Raw genomic sequence first — 23,619 nt, forward strand, 5'->3', positions numbered from 1 at the left:
AGATTATTATGACTCCCGGAGTGGTAGTGCTGTAATCCAATGTTTCACGATTTTTAAATTGTATTTTTTAAAATATGATTTTTATATGTTTTATTTGTGTTAAAATTTTATTAAGTGTTTGCTTAAATGCTATTAAGAGAAAAATATTAGTCTCAAAAATTGATTAATTTATAATAGAGTGCAACTTTGATAAATTGCTGGGAATTTAAATAAATTGCTAGTAATTGGGACGACACACAAAGTACCGGCAGTTATAATAACTAATTTTTATTTGCCGTCTAATTGGAGATTCGCGCAAAAACTGATGGAAACGTGTAAAGTATTTTAATTTTTATTATTAAATACACATTACAAGCATTATATGATATATTTTTTATATAAAATTATAATTATTTACTCTTCTAGTCATATAATTTGGATTTTTAGATAAAATGCTTTAATATAAATAAGATTTTCAAATAATTAGAGTTTCATTGGTATCCATATAAAAATAGTTTGTAATATTTAATAATGTTTTAGCAGAGAATGGGAATAACTTTATAACCGGATCGAAGAGAGGGGACTCCATAAGGGAGAGCTAAAGTCGGTCATCCGCTAACAGATCAGCTCATCCATCCATACGTTATGTTATTCTTGTATTTTGCTTGAAAAGTCAATTTCTAATGAAATGGGAAAATCTTTAAAAAATCTAAAAATATTATTATTATTATTGTGTTTTTCGTAATGCGATTAAGAGACAAACGCCAATATTGGCGTTCAGCGCTCTATCTTATAGTCCACTTGTTTTGGTGCTTACAATCAGGTAATTGTTACTATTGTTTCAACTTTTTGCGACAATTGTATAAAGTTGTAAATATTGTGTCAAATGTCACATCTCATGAGTTTTACATACATTTGTCAAACAGGAATTTCCCTTAAGATTCGACCAAAAGTATGCAACAATGCATTGGGAGAAGAGGGCACCTGTATGTTTGTGTGGGAGTGTATCAAAACTGAAGGCAAACATCTGGGCACTTGTGTCGATGGCTTCCTATTTGGCAGTTGTTGTGGACATAATGACACTTTTAATGCCATAGACCAGACTGTTGTCCACAATTCACAACACACTTCTCAATCAACTCATATCTCAACCACTAATCAACACAACACATACTTTCCAAATAATTATGAGGAGTTTTCTACTCCTAGTTCAGTGATAATGACTGGCCAAAGCTGGTCAAGTAGACCAACAGTGTCCACCTTAATAGCCAGTATCACAACTACACGATCGCCAACAACAACAACAACAACCACAACCATAAAGCCTACAAAACCAATTAAACCATATGTCAAACCTTCAAAACCATTAGTTAGTTATAATACAACAGAATTTACAAATAGTAATGTTGTTTCAAATAATGAAAGCTCGCAAACATTGGTTCCGACATCTATAGCAAAACCATGGCCTACAGCGCCTAGTCCTATACATTGTAAGATTATTGCTTTAAAGCTTTTTATGTTTTCATTTTTTTTTCATTTTTAATCTCAAATAATTATATAAATTTATAGCTCAAGTTTGGCCAATACAATCTAATACCCCTTCAAATGTGTTGCATACATTTAGACCACCAATTTTTTCAATTTTTTCAACATATAGACCCCCTTCCAGTCCTAATAATATTTATTTGAGACCAACATTTAAGCCGCCTATTGCTGTCAGACCGACTAATATTTATCAGCAAATATATAATACTCGGAGTACTACTTCAACACCACTTAATATAACTATAATGCAAACAACAGCTCAACCGTTGACAACAATGTCTACAACGACCACAACCACAACCACAACAACACCAAAACCGACGACAACTTCATTTGCGACGACCAATACAACTGCCACATCAACCACTTTAGGTTACGAAACATCTCATATAGTTTCACAAACATATACTAAAAGGCCTTTCCTTTCAAGTAAAGGTATGTCTTCAAGCAATTAATATGATATCGATTTCTTGAGATAATTAGTCAAACATTTGTAAATTACAGTTCAATGTGGTGTTCCTCAATTGATGCCTCAAACCAAAGTGGTTGGTGGCAAGAACTCAGCGTTTGGTGCCTGGCCCTGGCAGGTAACACCTAATCTATCAAAAACAAGCAAAATTCAACTTTCAAACTCATTATTTAATTTTTAATTAGGTGTCTGTTAGAAGGACATCATTTTTTGGCTTTTCTAGTACTCATAGATGTGGCGGAGCTATACTTAACAATCAATGGATCGCTACGGCGGGTCATTGTGTCGATGAGTATGTCATTGTGTTTATTGTAAAGTCCTATAAATTATAATTACTAATAAAAATAAACATAATTTTTTATAGTTTGTTGTTAACCCAAATACGGGTCAGAGTTGGTGAATACGACTTCTCCAGTACTTTAGAGCCCTATCCACACATAGAGAGGGGCGCCAAGAAAAAGGTGGTTCACCCGCACTACAACTTTTTTACTTATGAAAATGATTTAGCTCTGGTACAGTTAGATGAACCCATTGACTTCCAACCTCATGTAGCACCCATATGTTTACCACCTGATAATGTAGACCTATTGGGCAAAAATGCAACCGTCACCGGTTGGGGACGACTTAGTGAAGGTAAGCACAACTATTGTTCAATATTTTTATAATCATTTTATTATCAAAAGTCTAATTATTAAAACCATTTGAGTCTTCAGTCTGGATAAACAAATTTTAATTTTATATATCTATAATATTTATAATACGGTATTTACATTATATTAATACAAACATATATAATGTATTTATACATACCGGTAAATGGTATGTTAATTGTTAATTATATACTGTATATATATAATTACTTTTTTATAAGTACAGTACAAATTATCATATATAATTTTATTGATGAAAATATCTATAAAATATTAATATATAAAGTACCGGTATATAAAACAATAATTTTTGCTTATTTTGTTACTTAATTATTAAAGAAATCATATGACTAACTTTTATGTTAACCCTATTTGTAGCTATAATTTTATGTTTAAAACATAAGTTGAAATAAAAATAATAATTGAATTACTAATCTTTAGCTAAATTGATGTTCAATCGCAAATAAGAGTTGTAAATAAAATTACAATTAAATGAATTTTTTAATAACACATTTTTTGCCTTAAAAATATTTTAATTTATAATAATTATTTATTTCTTTATTATACTAAAATATGATACAAAAGTTAAGTATTTTTGTAATACAATTTAATGAATGGTTGACTGGACTACTGTATGATCTATTTAACATTTATTTCTAATTATAAAAAAATTAATTCATTTTATGTTTACAATATAAGTAAACTATTGTTCTTTTTTCAATAAAATAGGATTTAGATATTAATAATTTATAATAATTCTATGTTTTAATTATATTATTTTTTAATGAATATACTTTATAAAAGTAACTAAAACTTAGTTAATGTGTTTTTATTTTTAATAATAAATTAATTACTATAATTTTTTAAAAATTATAAAATTAATAAAATTATAATGCTGATAAACATATTAAATATAGTATTTAAAAATAATTACTGAAACATTAGATTACATACAATATAAAAGAAACATAAAATTATTACATAAAAATCAATCCAAAAATTTTGATTGATTAATCTTTATCTCATTGTCTTTATATTTGGTTATGTACTTTACTTTTCATATTTTCAACATAACAATAGTTAAATATATAAATAAAATTTAAAAATCAGCTAATATATAAAAGCCATAAAAATATACAATTATTACAAATTTAATTAAATCGTGCATTATAAATTATTATTGTAATTCTAATTTTATTATATATATCCGTATATAATAATATAAATATAGATAATGATAAAGATATAAGTTATATCATATAACTGAACACTTATAGGTAATTATTTTATTAAATTGTGTAAAACAAGAATATTAAAAAATAAGAAGAAAAAATTGTTTATAAAATATTACAGAAAAACATTATATAATATATAAAAGCAATTTAATTTTAATTAATTATTTTTTATAATTAAAATTTTATTCATTAAATTATATATTAGATACAATTTATACTATTAGATAATAGTTTTAATGCAATTTTTAATAAATAATGCACGATAGAAATTTTCTCAATAATTTGAAAAATAGGAAATTTATCTATTACAATATTGATAAATACAGTGTATTATTTCAACTATTGATTTTTATCAATAAAAAAACAAAATTTTAAAAATATAGATAAGATATAATATAATTAAAAATATTTTGTTTCAATTTTCTAAGTCAATGATCTTGAAAAATATATTTTCGTTTTTTAAAAAGACATTAAATTAAGCGTGAATTGTGTTCATGACCTCTGAAAGTGTCCATTTGGTGGACAAACATTTAATAAAATGTCAAATAAAAACAAGTTTTTTAATGACATTTAAGCAAAATAATTATTATTTAGATAAAAATCAGCCGTAAATAACAGATAAAGTTATGTAATTGACTATTAGGTGGAGTTTTGCCAACAGTGCTTCAAGAAGTCAAAGTTCCGATTGTTAGTAATGACAAATGCAAGAATATGTTCCTAACGGCCGGAAGACATGAATATATTCCCGAAATATTTATGTGCGCCGGTTATGATGAGGGCGGACGAGACTCATGTCAAGGGGACAGTGGGGGTCCACTACAAGTTCAAGGAGAGGATGGAAAATGGTTTTTGGCTGGAATTATATCATGGGGTTTATCATAATATATATTATAATCTTTAATAAAAACATTACTAATTTTTATAAATCAATTATTTCATAGGAATCGGTTGCGGAGAACCATCACTTCCAGGAGTTTGCACTCGAATTTCAAGGTTTAGACAATGGATTTTAAATTATATTAATCAGTGATATCAACATAAAAATTAATTAATTAATAAATTATTACTTTGTATATATATTTTAAAAACATTATTTTAGTATTAGACTTAATGAATATATAAATGTTATATAAACAAATACATTAAAAAAATTATTATTGTTATTTAAATAAATAAATAATCCTTTTAGTTTTATTATAGTTTGTTAATCAATACTTAATAAATATAAATTTTAATATACTTTTTAAAATTATGAATCATTTGACTAAAATATTTTAATATAATTAGTTTTGAAAAGATTAAAAACTTAAAATATCAATTAAGCAAATATACTGTTAATAAAAAATGGTTATACAGTAAAGTCTAACTAATTTAAAGCAGTTAAGTAATAGATTTATAAAGTCTTAAACGTTTTTGAGTGCCAATTGATTCAACAAAAGTTATTTAATTGCAACTGATTTAAGATAATCTTTATTTTTTTGTATAATTATAAATATTAAAAATAGCATTGTTTTTATACAATTTATAGATATAATTTTATTAAAAATTTCACTCATTTACAATATGTGAAATCACCATTATATGTAAATTATTATTTTAAAAAATGATCTAAATAAACATAATTATTTAAAAATGTATAAAATAAATAAATATTTGTGATATTTAAGTTTAAATATTAAAAAATATAATAACTTATATGTATAATTTTCATAAATAAATCACTAATAAATTATTGATTAATATAATATTATAGAAATTTAAACCATATTCAACTATATAATAAAAATAATTAAGTTTTTAAAATTATATTAATATTAGTACAAAAATTTAAGTTTTAATATTTTAATTAGAAAAAAAGATTTCTATTTTAAATCCTAATGCAAAATAAAAATAACACCGTTTATATTAGGCTGCTTAATGTATACGGCGTTATTTTTATATTATATAAAAAATTATTTTTTAGTAATTCATAAATATTAGCTAAAAATTTACTTATGGATAATTTGTTCTAAAATCCAAAAAACTATATTTTATTACTAAAAAATAGCTTAAGTTCTAGTTTTTCATAGTAAATGTGATGTATGAAATTAGACATATTATACTTTATTTTATAATTTAAATCAACAGTATTTCTTTAATTTTATTAAAAATATTATTGACTTAATTAATAATATTAATAGGATTTACAAAAAAATTAATTATCTAAGAACTTAAGTAAACTTAATAAGAAAACTTGTAAATATAATATTTATATATTAAAGTTGTTTATAAATAGTTACTTCAAAAGATTCTCTATATATAAACTTAGTATAAATGACTTGTAGTACAACTTTTTGCCCAAACATTGCTTTAGACGACAACTATGAGGTGCAGTGCTTTCAAGTTGTCTTCCATTCAGATATTGCTTTCAAACTGATTTCAATTTTCAAATCTTGTTTATAAATCTTAATTTTGTGAAAATAATATTTTTCTAATAATATAATTAAACAAATGAATCAAATGTGATATAAATGTAATTTTATAAAAATAGTTACAATGACTTCAATAAGTTCATGTTTTTTGATAACTGTATTAATATTAAGTGACATTATTGTGAGTGGACAGTCAGATAACAAATCAGGAATATTATCAGGTAAGATTTATATTAAATTTACAATTCAAAACTTTATTATATTTTATTGATTTATATTGAATAAATATCAAATTAATTTATTAACAATAAAGAGTAATTCTTATTTATTATATTATATATTTAAATATTAAATTAATATAACAAAAGTATTAATAATTATGAAAAAATATCTATTAAAAGTTAATTCTTATCCAAAAGTGTTGTTGTAATTAAATTTGATTGTCAGGTCGTTTACCTTTTAAGACAAACTTTCAATATTGACTTTGAACTGAACTTATTCAACACATAACACTTGTATCTGTAATAGACGTATAATTCAAGATTTGATTTCCTATATATTGTCTGTTGAGTGGTCAGTGGGTTTTTTACCCTTTTTTAGACAATTTTTTATTATTATAATGTAATGCAAAAAAGTATTAACTTTTTATGACCTCAGGCTATCTGAAATGTCCTGAGAGAGAGAGAGAGAGAGAGAGAGAGAGAGAGAGAGAGAGAGAGAGGGGTATTGAAGGCAAACAAGTCAACGACCTTTTGTTAGTTATTATTATTAATAATAATAATAATATCGGAAATCTTGACATTCATTTTCAATGTCATTATTCTTATTATTAGTTTATTAAAAAACAAATTAAAGCACATGTTATTAAGTAATTTGCTTTAATATTGCTTAATATTAAATATTGTTTAGATTTTTATCATTTGTTTTATGATATAAGTTTTGATTTCATTCATTAGATGCACTTATTTTTTACATAAGATTTCTTCAAATAAACTGCTTCTTCCTTATGAGGACAGCACCTGAGGGCACAGTTACTGTTGTCTTCCGCATTGCCTGCGGGGTATCTCTGAGAACCTAACTGTACATAACATAGCTTTAAATATTTTATTAAGTCTTACTTTTTTATTACCAAATCTTTTTTCTATTTAAAATTATTATTGTGTTTTAATAAAACATATAACAATTAATTAAATAAAGTTATTTTATTGTGAAATATATTTCAAAATAGATATATCTCGATATAAATATAAAGCCATAAAAGCCATACCGTGTAGAAACCAAAATGATTTATCGGACAGCACTGGTGTTTGTATGTTTCAGTATGAATGCCTCCAATCTGGTGGCAAATCAGTCGGTTATTGTGTGAACAGTTGGCTTGTAGGCAGTTGCTGTAAATTGCCACAAAATATTACACAACAAATGTCTACACAATCACAGTCACAACAATCAACACTTATGCCAACAGAATCCCCAGAATCTATAATTTATGGAAAACCAACGTTTAGTCGAAAACCAATACTTGCGTCAACAGTCACTACATTACTAACTACTACTTCAACCACAACAACACCACCGCAAACAACTCATATCGACTTAACTAACAATACAAAAAACATGACAAATACTGAACCAATTATTACAAACAATAGCAAAATAACTACCGATTACTATACAACTCCGTTGACAACAACTACCGGCACTCTGACCACAAATTTATCAATAAATGAATCAATTATTACTTCTATTCCTACAACTATTACAACTTTACAGACAACTAATCCACCCATCACTGAGTCAGTCATTACTTTACAATCTATAATTAAAAATAATTCTTTTAATGAGTTAAATAATATCACTCTTTTGCCACTTTCAACACAATATCCTACGACAACCTCAACAATCATTGAGACATTCATTACTAATATTAGCTCTATTTCTTCTAATACATCCATTACTTCATCTACTTTTTCATCCACAACAATGACATCGTCAACAACATTAACACCTGAAACAAATGATTCGTTTAAAGAGATCCCATTAATAACAACTCAAAAGATAGTATCAATACCAACATCTCCATCAATACCGACATCACCATCAATACCGACATCACCATCAATACCGACATCACCATCAATACCGACATCACCATCAATACCGACATCACCGACATTAGTCACATTAAGTCCAACTATTTATTCCGACACCACTCTCATTGCTAATGCAACGCAAGCAACAAATGATACGCTTTCCGAAACTATCAATACATTCAACAAGTTTTCTATTAATAATTCTATAACAACAACAACTAATAAACCAATCATTACTTCAACTTCAACCACGACAACATCCGCACCATTAACTACTATTACAACAACAACTACTAGTACTACTACTACCAGACCACCGACAACCACCGTTAAAATCATAAGTGCCAGTTCAAGTACTACAACTCCTTCAACCACTACAAGTACAACAACTCCTTCAACCACTACAAGTACAACAACTCCTTCAACCACTACAAGTACTACAACTCCTTCAACCACTACAAGTACTACAACTCCTTCAACCACTACAACTATAACAACTCCATCAACCACTACAAGTACTCCGAAGACAACAACTAATTTACCAATAGTTAGCACAACATTAACAAAAAATTCTGAAAATTTGTTAAAAATTAATTCAACAACAACTACAACGAGTTCATCGGTAACAACAACACCGTTATCAACGAAGCGGTGGACAACAAGTTTGCCTCAAAATATAACGAAAACAACAGCAAAGCCGGTGATCACATCTAAAGCAGGTATACTTGATATCATTTATTAAAATAATTATTTATTAGTATTAGTAAATGTGAGAAATTCAAAAACAATTAAATGGTAATTAAAAAACAGTTTGCGGTAAAAGACAAGTAGCTCCTAAAGGACGTATAGTTGGTGGCACTCAGTCATCGTTTGGGGAATGGCCATGGATGGTAGTGTACATGTTATGAGTTGATCCATATATACATATTAACACAGACATACCGTCACATAATATCCGACTTTTAGGTATCATTGCGTCAGTGGAAGAAAAACTCCTTTTTGCATAAGTGTGGCGCAGCTCTTCTTAATGAGTATTGGGTGATAACAGCTGCCCATTGCGTTGAAAAGTATGGCACCAATTGATTGCACTCTGCCTTTCCTTTGTATTTATATTCTTCTGTATCTCTATTTTCCATATGAAGTGTGTCGCCGACTGACTTATTGTTGAGATTGGGAGAGTATGATGTGAGTCATGAGAGAGAGCCATATCCCTATGTGGAGCGTCGGGTGCAGATCATAGCCCCTCACCCGCAGTTTGATCCCCGAACCTTTGAGTACGACTTAGCTTTGCTTCGCTTTTACGAACCGATTCACTTTCAGCGAAATATTATACCAGTTTGTATTCCCGATAATAATACTACTTATGTTAACCAATGGGCTACTGTCACGGGTTGGGGGCGACTATATGAGGGTATGTCATATTACACATACTCTGTCTACACAGAATCCATTGATTGTAAAAATTGTCACATTAATCATAGATGGACCACTACCTGATGTTATACAACACGTGGAAGTGCCTATAATTACTAATAAAGAGTGTGAAGGCATGTATAGAAGGGCCGGTTATATTGAAGATATTCCCAATATATTTATCTGTGCCGGTCTGGCCAAAGGGGCTAAAGACTCGTGTGAAGTAAGCAATTATTACATCTATTGTTGTTTTTTTCATTTAATATAATGACTTCACATATAATGGCACTATTATATAATGTGATGATATGTTATATAATTAATTTTTGCTAAGCAATTGTATTATAATATTATAATCACAAATAGGGAGACAGTGGCGGACCGTTAGTTTTAGAAGATAATGACAGATGGAATTTAGTTGGTATCATAAGTTGGGGAATAGGGTGTGCTTTGCCTAATCAGCCGGGTTAGTCATTTTCATATGTTTTATATTTTATCCAAATCTAAATTTTTATATATATTTATTTTTCAGGAGTTTATACTAGAATATCTGCATTTTCCAAATGGATAAATCAAATAATTGCTTTTTAGATTATATCAAATATTTCTATGTTTATATAAATGCCAAATTTTGGTGATTAGGATATGTAAATATTATTTATTATTTATTTATAAATTGTGTTTAATTGAATTAATGTTATAAAACAAATGTTATATTTTAAAACATTTTCATATTTATATTTATTAATAATAATTTAAAATTTTAAATAAATTTTTATTTGCTTGTAATGATTACAGTTATTACCTTAAGTTATATACCGTATATAGTCACTATAATTGCTAATATTTTAAATTATTTTAATATATATTTTAATATCATACCTGTACTATAAATTAACATAAATATAAGCACTCATAACTCATAAAACATGAAAATTTCCCAAACGATTATTGAGTCCACCAACTAATAGCATAAAGTGTAAGCTTATTAAAACCAATAAATTAAATAATTATTATTTTATTATATTTGACTTATAATTTAAATTTTGTGTAGAATGTGGTGTAAGGCCTTTGCGTCCGATGGGTGGTCGGGTAGTGGGCGGGAGGAATGCACATTTCGGTGAATGGCCATGGGTTGTATTAGTCAAAGAGGCCACTTGGTTGGGACTGTTTGTTAAAACCAAATGTGGTGGAGTACTCATTGATTATAAATGGGTAAATATTGTATATACAGTATTATACATGTTATCTTACTATTAATTGAAATTAATATTTAATTCAAATTTAATAATAGGTATTAACCGCAGCTCATTGTCAACCCGGGTAAGTAATTAACATTATATATATATATAAAAAAACATCAATTGTGTGATGTCTTAATAGAAGAAATAGATTTTTAGGTACACTCGTTGTTGTTCTCGGAGAATATGACTTAACCGGTGATATTGAGAGCTTGAAACCAGTGGCCAAACGAGTCAAACGGATGATTGTTCACAGAGACTACAACCCAAATACCTTTGAGAATGATATCGCACTCTTAGAGTTGGAAAGTCCTTTTGAAGTGCAACCCCATGTGGTGCCCATATGTTTACCCGATGCCAGTGATGATGACTATGTGGGCAAAGTTGCCTTTGTTGCCGGTTGGGGCAAATTAAGTTATGGTTAGATATTTGCCCAAAACTTACAGTATTTTATATAATTAACTTTTTATTTCAATTATCAAAAGGTGGATCTATTCCGAGTATCCTTCAAGTGGTCAAACTTCCGATATTAGCAAACAGTGATTGTCAGCAAATGTTTTTAGATTCGGGACATATAAAGGCTATTCGCGACACATTTCTATGCGCCGGTTATCTCAGTGGTGGTAAAGATTCGTGTGAAGGGGATTCCGGAGGACCTCTTATGTTACCACAATCTGATGGTCGATGGGCTCTCGTCGGTACTGTTTCTCATGGTATCAGATGTGCTGAACCTAATTTGCCCGGAGTTTACATGAAAACATCAGCTTATAAAGTATGGATTGATAGCCATATTAGGAAAAAATAGATTTTAATTATGCCATAGTTTTAACCAATTTAGCAAAACTTTTCATATTTTATTTACTAATTATATTTAAAAATTTTACATATCATTGTATTAGACTATTATACAGTAGAGGACCTGTTAGTATGTTATTTGATAATTGTATTTTAAATAATATCTGTAAACTTATTAACTTAGGTATATCATAAAAGTATATATAATCATAAAAGTAAAATATTCATGAAAACTTAAATTTTACAACACATACAATAATCTATGTAAATATCAATAGTATATTGCTTAGCAAATATTAAAAATATCACTAAACAAAAAATATATAAATTGAAAAAATTCATAACATATCATAAAACTTGTCAAATCATATGAATAATACAATATATTTTATTTTAATTGACTCTTTGTATCATAACTTATAAGTACTATTGACCTCATTTTCAATGTAAAGCCATTTGAAATAAAGCCATTTATTTATTTATTTTATACAATTTGTGTATATTTTTAGCCATAAATCTCAATGAGTTGTGTTTTACATAACTTTTTGATGAAATATTAAGTGAAAGTTTTCATAAAAACTTCAAAAAGCTTAACGACCTGTTTGTGTATTATTTAAAGATTATAATCAGTAATATTACAGTAAGTCATTGATTGCCATCACAAGATTGAAGTCATATTTTCAAACAAACTTTTTTAGAAAAACTTAGTTTTACTGAAATCTATAAATGTGTGTCTGTATGTGTGTGTCTGTTGATTTCATAATGCGAATTTTAAAATTTTGATTTCAGATTTGGTTATAACATGAATAATAAGTTATAGGGGATCAGTATTAAAATTTTGATATCTCTTCGGGAACATATAGAGAATGGCGACCAAAGTAAATTGGTAAAAATTTTAACATTTAGAATTGTATAGAGAATCAAAAATAAGATAATAAATCATCATTATTTTTTATATTTATCAAAAAATGGCATCAATAGTATGACTACTAATTTTTTTTGTTATACTGAATCATTTGAAACCTTAGATGACTATAGTTGAGTTTTTGTTTTACTTAATCACTTGACTAAAGTTTATATTGTAATTATATATATATTAATGTGAGACCATAAAATTTTATGCTATCAAAGTTTGTTTCTGGCAATGCTTTATAGCATTTTCACTGGTTTTTAACTAACAAATACTACAGTATATTGACTTTAATATCGTAAGGCTTACTATATATTATATGACATTAGAGTTCGGGCAACTTTCCAAAGGGAGGGAAATATATTTTATTGTAGTTTTACAATAAATAGTACCAAAACTTAAATAATTTGCATAAGATTTCAAAGAAATATTTAATAATAAATTTAGTGATACTTTTTATAAATTATTAAATTTAAGTATTTATATGGTGTCGTCATATAGAAGTAATTTTTATACACAAATCTTATAGACTATAAGTTATAGTATAAACTATTACTATACAAACTATTAACTAAATATTATAAAGGGGTAAAAAATAATTTTATTAATAAAAGTTTATTTTTGAATGAGTAATGTATTTGATTAACATTACTATACACTACATAAAAAGTTAAATTCAAAAATCTATCATGATAACTTTAAAAACAAATAGAGTTATAGAGTATAATAATTAGTGCATTTGAATCAAATGATCTGATTTTTATACAATTAATGTTAACTAATGTTAATTAATGTCAACTATAATATTAATATGCGTTGTGTGTATTAATTGCCAAAACTATCTCTACATGACTACACTATATACTGTATATAATACTGTATATACTATATAGCATTTATATAGTATTAAACAAATATTATATTAAATAGCATTTTCAGTGGTATTCAGTAATAAATGTATGCATATATATATATATATGCATACATTTATTACTGAATACCACTGAAAATGCTATTTAATATAATATTTGTTTTTCAAACATTATGAGAACATTTGATGTTTAGGATTCAATAGATGTGACGCAAGAAAATAAATTCCTAATAATAAGCGATAACTTTATTAATACGAGGAATGAAATTATATATAAATTCATATAAAATACAAAAATATATTGAAAATATGTTTTTAAACAAAATTGAAAATGTTGTCAAGGATTTTGTCTGGTAATGCTATTTTAGAATTTTTAATTGATTATTAAAAACTTCATAAGAATTTTATTTTGTATTATTTTTTAAAAAGTTTATTACTCTAAAAATGTAAAGATATAAAACTAAATTTAAAGATAACATATGATATTCATTAGTAAATAATTTCTAATTATTGTATAATACGTATAGCAATAACAAAAAAAGGTATAGTTTTTAATGAATTTTACTGTACTTACGATAACATTAAAACTTTAATAATAAATATTTAATTTATTACTTTACTGTACTGTATGTCAATATAATATAATTATCAGTGTTAGCAGAGACAAAGTGTATGTATAATACAAAGCCTATTATACAGTATAATACAATGTAAATTACATCATAATTTTGGATTACAACAATTTTTTAGCGCCACTTAGTAACAAAAATACTAAGATTCACAAACAAACACATGTTTTGTAATAATAATTATTTTTTTATTTTGAAAAAATTTGAAATTAGATATTCAATTTAATTCTGATATTGAAATATATTAATAAAATAATTAATATTAATTTTTAATAGCTTAATAAAACAACGATTCTAATAAAGATTTTGAAATTATGTAATAATAATAATTTTAATAAAAAAAATAAATATTTTATAATTGTTAATATAATTTTTATTGATAAAACTTTATACCGCAATAAATTTTAATTATACTTATCTCGAAGCTGTCACTAAAAGAGCATATCGTCTTAAGTTAAAAAAAATTTAAAACAAAAGGTATTAATGTGGGAAACAAAGACCGAAACAGCAATAAAATGTTTAAATGAAATTAATATATAAAATTAGATAAAATAAATTCGAAGTTTTAATTAAAATATATTCGAGAGATATTGTTCATTGATATGTTAACCATTAAAATACTCTTTACCTCATTTAACAAAAAATATCAAGTCATCAATTTAACTATTATATAATCTTGTTATAACACAATAAGCTAATTGAGTGCAAATATGTCACAACTTTTTTTGTTAGTAAATTTGAATGGATTTGTAGAATGGATTTGTAGAATGGATTTGTAGAATGGATTTGTAGAATGGATTTGTAGAATGGATTTGTAGAATGGATTTGTAGAATGGATTTGTAGAATGGATTTGTAGAATGGATTTGTAGAATGGATTTGTAGAATGGATTTGTAGAATGGATTTGTAGAATGGATTTGTAGAATGGATTTGTAGAATGGATTTGTAGAATGGATTTGTAGAATGGATTTGTAGAATGGATTTGTAGAATGGATTTGTAGAATGGATTTGTAGAATGGATTTGTAGAATGGATTTGTAGAATGGATTTGTAGAATGGATTTGTAGAATGGATTTGTAGAATGGATTTGTAGAATGGATTTGTAGAATGGATTTGTAGAATGGATTTGTAGAATGGATTTGTAGAATGGATTTGTAGAATGGATTTGTAGAATGGATTTGTAGAATGGATTTGTAGAATAGATTCAAACGGTTTATCAATTATTATATTCACAAACTATTGCTTTGTTAAAATGCTATTTGTTTTGATTAATACAACACTTCTTTAATGTCGAAAAAATCAAAATTCCTAAAGATATCAAAATGACAGTCGAAGTGATTTCGATTAAAAACCACAGGAAATGGTTTGTCGAATGTTTTTAAAATTTTCACAACAAATGAAGAGATATTATAGTATTATAAAATGAAAATAAAATTAATTTAATTTAATTAACTTTTTAATAAAATTAGTTTAATATTTTACAAAACCAAAATTGAAAACCTTGTATTTTTTCAACCCTAATAATTATTTAATTTTATATGAATCATAATATTATTACCCAATGTTTAAGTATTGCATTTATTTATTTTATAGATATTATACTTTTATGTAAATATTAATAGTAAATATATTTAAAATAATTAATTTAATATACATTAAATGTGCATTAAATTAATTAAATACAATATATATGAAAATATAAAAACAATTTTAAATAATATTTAATGAATTTATTTTACAATTTTTACTAATTATACTAAATTTTATATTGTAGTAATCATACAGTTATTATAAATTAACATAAATATGAAAAGTATTGTTTATTATTGGGTTAGACTGTAGTGTCGATAGCAGACAACTGTATGTCAAATGTTTAATAATACGGTATATGTTGTGTGAGAGCCCTCTAGTGTTGTATTTGTGTGTGTGTTGTGTTGTTGTCTCCCTTTATGACGATTCATGAAATAAAGTCAATCATTGAATGAGTGCTCAAAACAATGCATTTAATTGAATGCATTGATTGATAGCATTGATTGCGTCCACTATTAGACTAATAATTGATTAAATGTTTGTGTAATTATAATGATTTGCATACAAGTGTTGAATACAATTAAGTGAATGATTGCATAGATTAACGCCATTTTGATAGACAAACCACTGATGACTGCTTTACAAGACATTTGATGACAGGTTTGTCTTTCTTAGTGAAAGAAGTCATCAAAAGACAAGTGTAAACAATAAGCAAAACAATTGTCAAATCAATCGTTAGTCTCGAGACTAGTGATTGATTCAAACATTTATTACATATTTTGATAAATCGTTACAACTATTAATTTAATTGATTGAATCAAAACTATTAATAATTAATTGCAAACAATTGATTTGATCCCACTTTGGACACCAAATAGTGCGTCAATTATGTCTTCTCCGACATCGCAGCCAAACGGTGTGAGTCCTTCACAGCGGTTGCAGAACAGTCCGCAGGCATCGAGTCTACGAAACACAGATTTAGACCACATTTGGGTCGATCTTCAGACTGGCATTGAACAGGTCTACACCAACAATGGCGTGAATATGTCGAAGAATCGATATATGGAGTTATATACGTATGGATCACTTGATATCAATACAATTGAATCAATTTGTTTGTTTGTTTGTTTGTTTGCAGACATGTCTATAACTATTGCACTTCAGTACATCAAACGACATCCCGTCCCCCAAATATGTCTGGGAATGTATTGCAAAGTCTGAATCCCAATTTGACTCCAAATGCTTCCCGAAACAAGAAGGGTATCACTCAGGGCGGCGCTCAGTTCGTCGGCTTTGAACTCTATAAAAGACTCAAAGATTTTCTTGAAAAATATTTGAAAGATTTATTGCAGGTTTGGTTCATTCAATTCCACTAAATTGTATACATTTAATAAAATCTGAATTAATTACAGAACGGAACAGATCTTATGGATGAAGAAGTTCTACGATTTTACACAAAACAATGGGAAGAATATCAGTTCTCGAGTAAAGTGTTGAACGGCATCTGTTCTTATCTGAATAGACATTGGGTTAAGAGAGAGTGCGATGAAGGCAGACGAGGAATATATGAAATCTATCAGGTATTCAGTTAATTGTTATTTTGAATCAATTATTAACTAATTATATTTGTTTAGTTGGCTTTGGTTTCGTGGAGAAACTGTTTGTTTGAAACACTCAAAGAGCCCGTCACTAACGCTGTTCTTAAGCTTATTGAAAAAGAAAGAAGTGGTGAAACAATTAATACACGACTTGTAAGCGGTGTTATGAACTGTTATGGTATGTCATTGTTATCATAAGATTTTTATTGGTTGTATTAAATCGTTGTATTTAATTTTTTAGTTGAATTGGGTCTCAATGAAGATGATCCTCAGGCCAGAGGACCCAACTTAACAGTATATCATAATAATTTTGAAGTGAAGTTTTTAGACGACACGGATAGGTTTTACAAGACTGAAAGCAGTCTTTTTCTTGAGAAAAATCCAGTAACAGAATACATGAAGAAAGCAGAACAAAGATTATTAGAAGAGAATAGAAGAGTTCAACTTTATTTACACGAAACCACTTTGACGTCTTTGGCCAGAACTTGTGAGAAAGTACTCATTGAAGAACATTTAGATATATTTCACAATGAGTTTCAAAGCCTTTTAAATGACGATAAAAATGAAGGTATGATTTATTAAAATTTGATTATTTTTTTTAATAATTAAAATATTTTTATATATTTGTTAATCAGATTTAGGCCGTATGTTTGAATTGGTCCAGAAAATACCCAATGGATTGACTGAACTTCGCAATCGACTTGAGTTACATATTTGTAGCAAAGGACTCGATGCCATCAGTAAGTTGGGTGAGGCCGGACTCAATGACCCTAAGCTATATGTCAACACAACTTTGGACGTCTATAGCAAATATAAAGCTTTAGTATCCGACGCTTTCAAAGATGATCCCGGATTTATGGCATCACTCGATAGAGTAATGATTTCAAAATAAAAATATATTTTATATTAATATATAAATATATTTGTTAAGGCGTGCGGTAAATTCATAAACAACAACGCCATCACCCAAATGGCCAAATCGTCGAGCAAATCACCAGAACTTCTGGCAAAATACTGTGATTTACTGCTGAAGAAGACGGCAAAAATTCCAGAAGAAACCGAATTGGAAGAAACTCTTAATCAAGTGGTAAGTTATTGTCAACACCACTGATGATTACACCATTAATATTAATGATATTTACATCAAACAGATGATTGCTTTTAAATACATTGAAGATAAAGATGTCTTTCAGAAGTTTTATAGTAAAATGTTAGCCAAAAGACTAGTTGGACACATGTCTGCAAGTGATGATGCAGAGGCGTCCATGATTTCTAAGCTTAAAGTATTATATTATATATTTTAATTATATTGAGATTTTTAATTTAGCGCTAATTGTTTATCAAATTTATCAAATAGTCTGCGTGTGGTTTTGAATATACATCAAAATTGCAGCGAATGTTTCAAGACATTGGTGTCAGCAAAGATCTCAACGAACAGTTTAAGACACATCTGACTGCTCTCAACTTAAGTGAACGTCTCGATTGTAATTAGTTTTATAAATATTTTATATTTTATTAAAAATGTTTACAAATAATATTTGCAATTATAGTGGACTTCAGTATTCAAGTGTTAAGTTCTGGTTCGTGGCCTTTCCAACAGTCGTTTACATTTGCGTTACCACAAGAGGTTAGTTTAAATGACAACAATTTATGTGTCATTATGTGAAACATGTATTTTCTTGAACAGTTGGAGCGCAGTGTCCAAAGATTCACTCATTTCTATAGTGGACAACACAGTGGACGCAAATTGCATTGGCTGTACCACATGTCTAAAGGAGAAATCACTACTAATTGCTTCAAAAACAAATACACTCTTCAAGTAATTGATGAAATTTTTTAAATACCATTTATAGATTTTAATTATATAATTATATTTAATTAAGGCATCGACTTTTCAAATGGCTGTTCTGCTTCAGTACAACAATGCGGACCAGTTCTCTGTCCAGCAGTTATTTGAGAGCACACAAATCAAGATGGAAACATTGGTTCAAGTGATTCAAATTCTTCTTAAAGCCAAACTTTTGCAATGCGAAGACCCAAATGTCAATGAAGATGACTCTTCTACACTGAATCCAAGCACTGTTATCTCATTGTTCACTCAATACAAGAACAAGAAATTAAGGGTTAATATCAATGTACCGATGAAAGCGGATCTCAAACTGGAACAAGAAAAGACTCACAAACACATTGAAGAAGACCGCAAACTTGTCATTCAGGTATCTATTATATTATTAACCCATTATCTCCTCATTACTATACAGTGAATATTATTTTAATGACAACACAGGCGGCCATCGTTCGCATAATGAAAATGAGAAAGAAGTTGAAACACCAGCAGTTGTTAGCAGAAGTCTTTAATCAACTTTCTTCGCGATTTAAACCAAGTGTTCCCGTCATTAAGGTTTGAAATTTAATGCTTATTTAAAGTACTAATTAATAAATATTATATAATAGAAATGTATTGACATTCTCATCGAAAAGGAATATTTGGAGAGAGCCGACGGCCAGAAGGATACTTACAACTATTTGGCCTAATATTTAGGACTATTAGCAAACAATTGTTTTTAAAAAGATAAAGATTAATCAATTGTCATTTATATTATTAATCTTATTGTATTATTGTAGATAAAAAATGCTAATAATTTTTAAATATTGAAATTTTTGATTATTTCATAATATTTTGATTTATAAAATCCCAGTTTTTATTGTTCGATTATTACGGTATTTATAAAAAAAATATTTTACCGGTAAATATAAAAAAAATATGAACTAATTTTTGGTATTTTCAGTTAACATATTGTCTATTACCGTAATTTAAAAATAATTAACTAATTATTACAACTTTGCACAAAATGATTTTAAATTGAGTAATTTACTAAAAGCCAATTTTATTTACATTATTTATATTGTACGACAATTATTGACTAATTTGATAATATTTAGGATATGTTGCAATACAATTGATTATGGTCATTTTTTAAATTAAATTATATTGATAGTTGAATAACCCATAAATTTGTACATTACATATGATATATTAAGTTTGAATATTTAAAATTTTGTTGATTACCTCAACTAAAAAAGTTTTATCGCCACACTTGACGAGTGTCTTATATGACTTATTCAGAAATTTAAATTTTATTAAGTTATAAAATATGAGACAATATAGTGATACATATTTTGAAATATAATTATTATTCAAATTTTTAATTAAATACTACAACTTTAAGTAATCAACAATTGTTTACTAAAAATCAATGACTTTATTACACAATATAACACATGAATGGCATAACGCATGCGTTTAGTACTGTATTTGTTGACAACAAATATGTATTAATAAAATAGCAATGAATTATAGTTTTTGCCGATTGTTTGTCCACAATATGTGGTCAACACGTGTCGCTTACGTGACACTCAATTCACGTACATTTCATGATATACGGCGTCTGACATCCCGTTCCCGTAATAAAAATATATTATTATATTCGACAGCATTTGTATGTATGGTATTGGGCGGCACTTATGCATCGGTACCACTCTATCGGATCTATTGTCAAACCACTGGAAAGGGAGGAAAGGCTTTCATCGATGACAAGAAAAATGAAAAGATTGCCAATATGTCTGCTAAAGAGGATCGACTTATTCGGGTGACGTTTAGCGCTGAAACTACCAGTGCTATGGTCTGGAACTTCAAACCAACACAACCAGAGATCAAGTGCTTTCCGGGAGAGACTGTACTCGCTTTCTTTACCGCCAAAAATCCATTGGACACACCTGTCGATGGTTTGTAAATGACATTAAAGCTTTGAATTACATAATATTTGTCGTTATTAAGGTATCGCCACATACACTGTCCAACCCTACGAAGCCGGCACTTATTTAAACAAAATCCAGTGTTTCTGTTTTGAAGAGCAACGACTCAATCCACACGAAGTGGTGGATTTGCCCGTCTTTTTCTATATTGATCCCGAATATGCCGACGATCCCAAACTCGAAAACGTCAACGACATTGTTCTCTCATATACTTTCTTTGAAGCAAAAAAAGGCATTAAATTACCGACATTTATGTCATCCAATTCAACGGTTCCAAAGACAACTCCACCACAATCACTACCATTGCAAACAACGTCAGAAAAACTCTAGTTTTATTATGTTATTATTAGCTAATAGGATATATATTATAAATATATTAATACCGGTATATTATTTTATAATGTGTCGACTAAAAGACAAATTATATTAGAAAAAATTGCATTAAAATTAAAGCTTTAATAAAAAAAAATTATGTAAAAATAAATGGGTTATCAATAATTTGTAATTTAAATAACCATTTCATTTGAATAATCATTTCAAAAATCATTATAAATTCACTTTTTGTTGTAAAACAAATATATTTTATTCTAAGTCGTGATAAATATCATTATCTTCATCTTCATCGCCAATTTCATTGGACGTAATATTATTATTATTATTAAAATAATTATTTAAATTATTGTTATGATTAATAACAATTGTTTTAGACTTTAATTGTATGCTTTCAAAAGCAATGATTTCATCGTCAGAAATATGGTTATCTCCGTCAACAAAACGGGCAAATCTGTTACATTTAATCTTTTAGTTGAAGTAAAAATAAATGTTTTCAGTCATTACATACCTAATCGGATCTTTTAGTTGACATATGATATGCCAAGCATTACATTGAGAACTGAGACAATATTTTCTCAATTCTTCTAAAGATTGTTTTGTTTGGACATCACTTTGCAGTTCAAACTCGACTTCAGTCAAAAGCTTTACTTTTACTTTTCGTCTTAATATTAGTTGATATTAAATTAAATAAGAAATTATCTATTAAAATGAATACAGTATTGCAATTAATAAATAAAATACCTTTTAAAATAAAATAATCCTTTAAATGGTAAAACTTTAACTAATATTATTGATAATATGAATAACATCGAGTACTCGTATATCTCACAACTAATAACCATAAAAATTAAACCAATCAACTGAAACAATAAAATACAATCAATCAATGTATTAATTATTATAATGTATGGATCAAATTGTATAATAAAATACCTGTAAAAACCATTGCATTAAATTAAGTGTCCTATGATTAGTGATGGGTCCAAATCGATAGGCCAAAGCAAAACTTATTAGTGCCGATAATATTAAATATATAATCAAATAAAAACTGTTTTCAATGAGAAAATGTTCAAATGTTTGCCATAATATCTTGAATGCAAACACTAGTGTTGATGAGCCCAACATTATTATTAATGCAGAGATTTTCTATTATCATAATTTTATATTTAAATAAATTTAAACAATTATATTATATATATATATATACCCGCGGTAAATAACGACCTATTATTAAAAATATTAATAAAAATGATGCAAAAATTCCCAGTGATATGCAAGATGTATAGTAAAATATTACAGATCTGAATATATTTTTTTATAATAATAATGTAATTAAATTAAACTATAATTTATAAATAATTTCAATTACAGACCGACTTATATTTGGCCCAAAAGTAAATAAAATAAATCCAATCAATAGTGTGGACACCCGTAACATATCGACAACTAATACAATACCAGCAAAAAAATCTCAATTAATAATTGATATGAAATATAATTTAATTAAGTATTACAACCATTGACCACAAAATGCCATTTGTATGACTCCGAGGAAGAGATTGCTATACAATACAATCTAAACGACGGAATCGTTATATTTGTGACACTTTTAGTATCAAAGAATCGACTCATTTGCGTCCACTTTCGGTAAAAGTGGTCCACAATTGCTGTCTCATTAAAGACCACGAAGTGGTTAGCTGTCAATACAATCACATCTTGAGGTCTTTCAATCCATTTTAAGTGTGAACTCATCAAGAAGTGAGTAAATGAACGGTTTTGACCACAACTGCAATAAATGTCTATTTTATTTGTTTGACCGCTATTTTGGACATCAATCACATCGTTTGGACTCAATTTGTGTACTTTTATTGATAATTGTGTCGACAAAACAATTTGATTCAAATTAATCAAATAATATATTAATATAAAGTAAAACATTTGTATAAATAATATATAAATAAATTATAAATATATTTGAAAATAATAAATGATATCAAATAACAATCAATTGTTTGTCCAAAACTGGGACATCACTTGTCATCGCATCCATTGTCAGCAAAATTTTATTTTTGGTTTTAAACAATAAATTTCATGATATTATAGATT

The 23,619-nt window shown here is 27.3% G+C and overlaps 4 protein-coding genes across 4 annotated transcripts; 3 read left to right on the forward strand and 1 right to left on the reverse strand.

Moving 5' to 3' along the window:
- Positions 1 to 940: 940 nt before the first annotated feature.
- Positions 941 to 4,908, forward strand: LOC128960255 (serine proteinase stubble-like). The gene is made up of 7 exons (XM_054306327.1): positions 941 to 1,469; positions 1,549 to 1,959; positions 2,029 to 2,111; positions 2,179 to 2,285; positions 2,358 to 2,626; positions 4,522 to 4,749; positions 4,820 to 4,908. The coding sequence occupies exons 1-7, from the start codon at positions 968 to 970 to the stop codon at positions 4,906 to 4,908; spliced, it is 1,689 nt and encodes a 562-aa protein (XP_054162302.1). The 5' UTR covers positions 941 to 967.
- Positions 4,909 to 6,469: 1,561 nt separating this feature from the next.
- On the forward strand, positions 6,470 to 21,609 carry LOC128960256 (serine protease filzig-like). Its single transcript, XM_054306328.1, has 12 exons — positions 6,470 to 6,510; positions 7,518 to 9,098; positions 9,190 to 9,269; positions 9,346 to 9,446; positions 9,522 to 9,790; positions 9,861 to 10,015; positions 10,159 to 10,258; positions 10,847 to 11,007; positions 11,087 to 11,115; positions 11,185 to 11,453; positions 11,519 to 11,819; positions 21,434 to 21,609. The coding sequence occupies exons 2-12, from the start codon at positions 7,601 to 7,603 to the stop codon at positions 21,528 to 21,530; spliced, it is 3,060 nt and encodes a 1,019-aa protein (XP_054162303.1). The 5' UTR covers positions 6,470 to 6,510; positions 7,518 to 7,600; the 3' UTR covers positions 21,531 to 21,609.
- LOC128959695 (cullin-1-like) lies at positions 16,147 to 19,977 on the forward strand. Its single transcript, XM_054305697.1, has 14 exons — positions 16,147 to 16,842; positions 16,905 to 17,118; positions 17,179 to 17,346; positions 17,401 to 17,542; positions 17,606 to 17,932; positions 18,000 to 18,238; positions 18,296 to 18,451; positions 18,516 to 18,647; positions 18,722 to 18,848; positions 18,915 to 18,991; positions 19,052 to 19,183; positions 19,248 to 19,580; positions 19,652 to 19,765; positions 19,819 to 19,977. The coding sequence occupies exons 1-14, from the start codon at positions 16,655 to 16,657 to the stop codon at positions 19,897 to 19,899; spliced, it is 2,430 nt and encodes an 809-aa protein (XP_054161672.1). The 5' UTR covers positions 16,147 to 16,654; the 3' UTR covers positions 19,900 to 19,977.
- LOC128960257 (nuclear envelope integral membrane protein 1-like) lies at positions 21,576 to 23,389 on the reverse strand. The gene is made up of 8 exons (XM_054306329.1): positions 23,031 to 23,389; positions 22,887 to 22,959; positions 22,721 to 22,814; positions 22,447 to 22,659; positions 22,255 to 22,373; positions 22,022 to 22,174; positions 21,903 to 21,964; positions 21,576 to 21,589 (listed from the first exon to the last, which is right to left on the reverse strand). Exons 1-8 carry the CDS (start codon positions 23,263 to 23,265, stop codon positions 21,576 to 21,578), a joined length of 963 nt encoding a protein of 320 aa, XP_054162304.1. The 5' UTR covers positions 23,266 to 23,389.
- Positions 23,390 to 23,619: the final 230 nt, after the last annotated feature.

Source organism: Oppia nitens, unplaced genomic scaffold (assembly GCF_028296485.1).
Source record: "Oppia nitens isolate AA-2021 unplaced genomic scaffold, nextdenovo-longstitch-racon4-pilon3 scaffold4_pilon_pilon_pilon, whole genome shotgun sequence".
Lineage (NCBI taxonomy): Eukaryota > Metazoa > Arthropoda > Arachnida > Sarcoptiformes > Oppiidae > Oppia > Oppia nitens.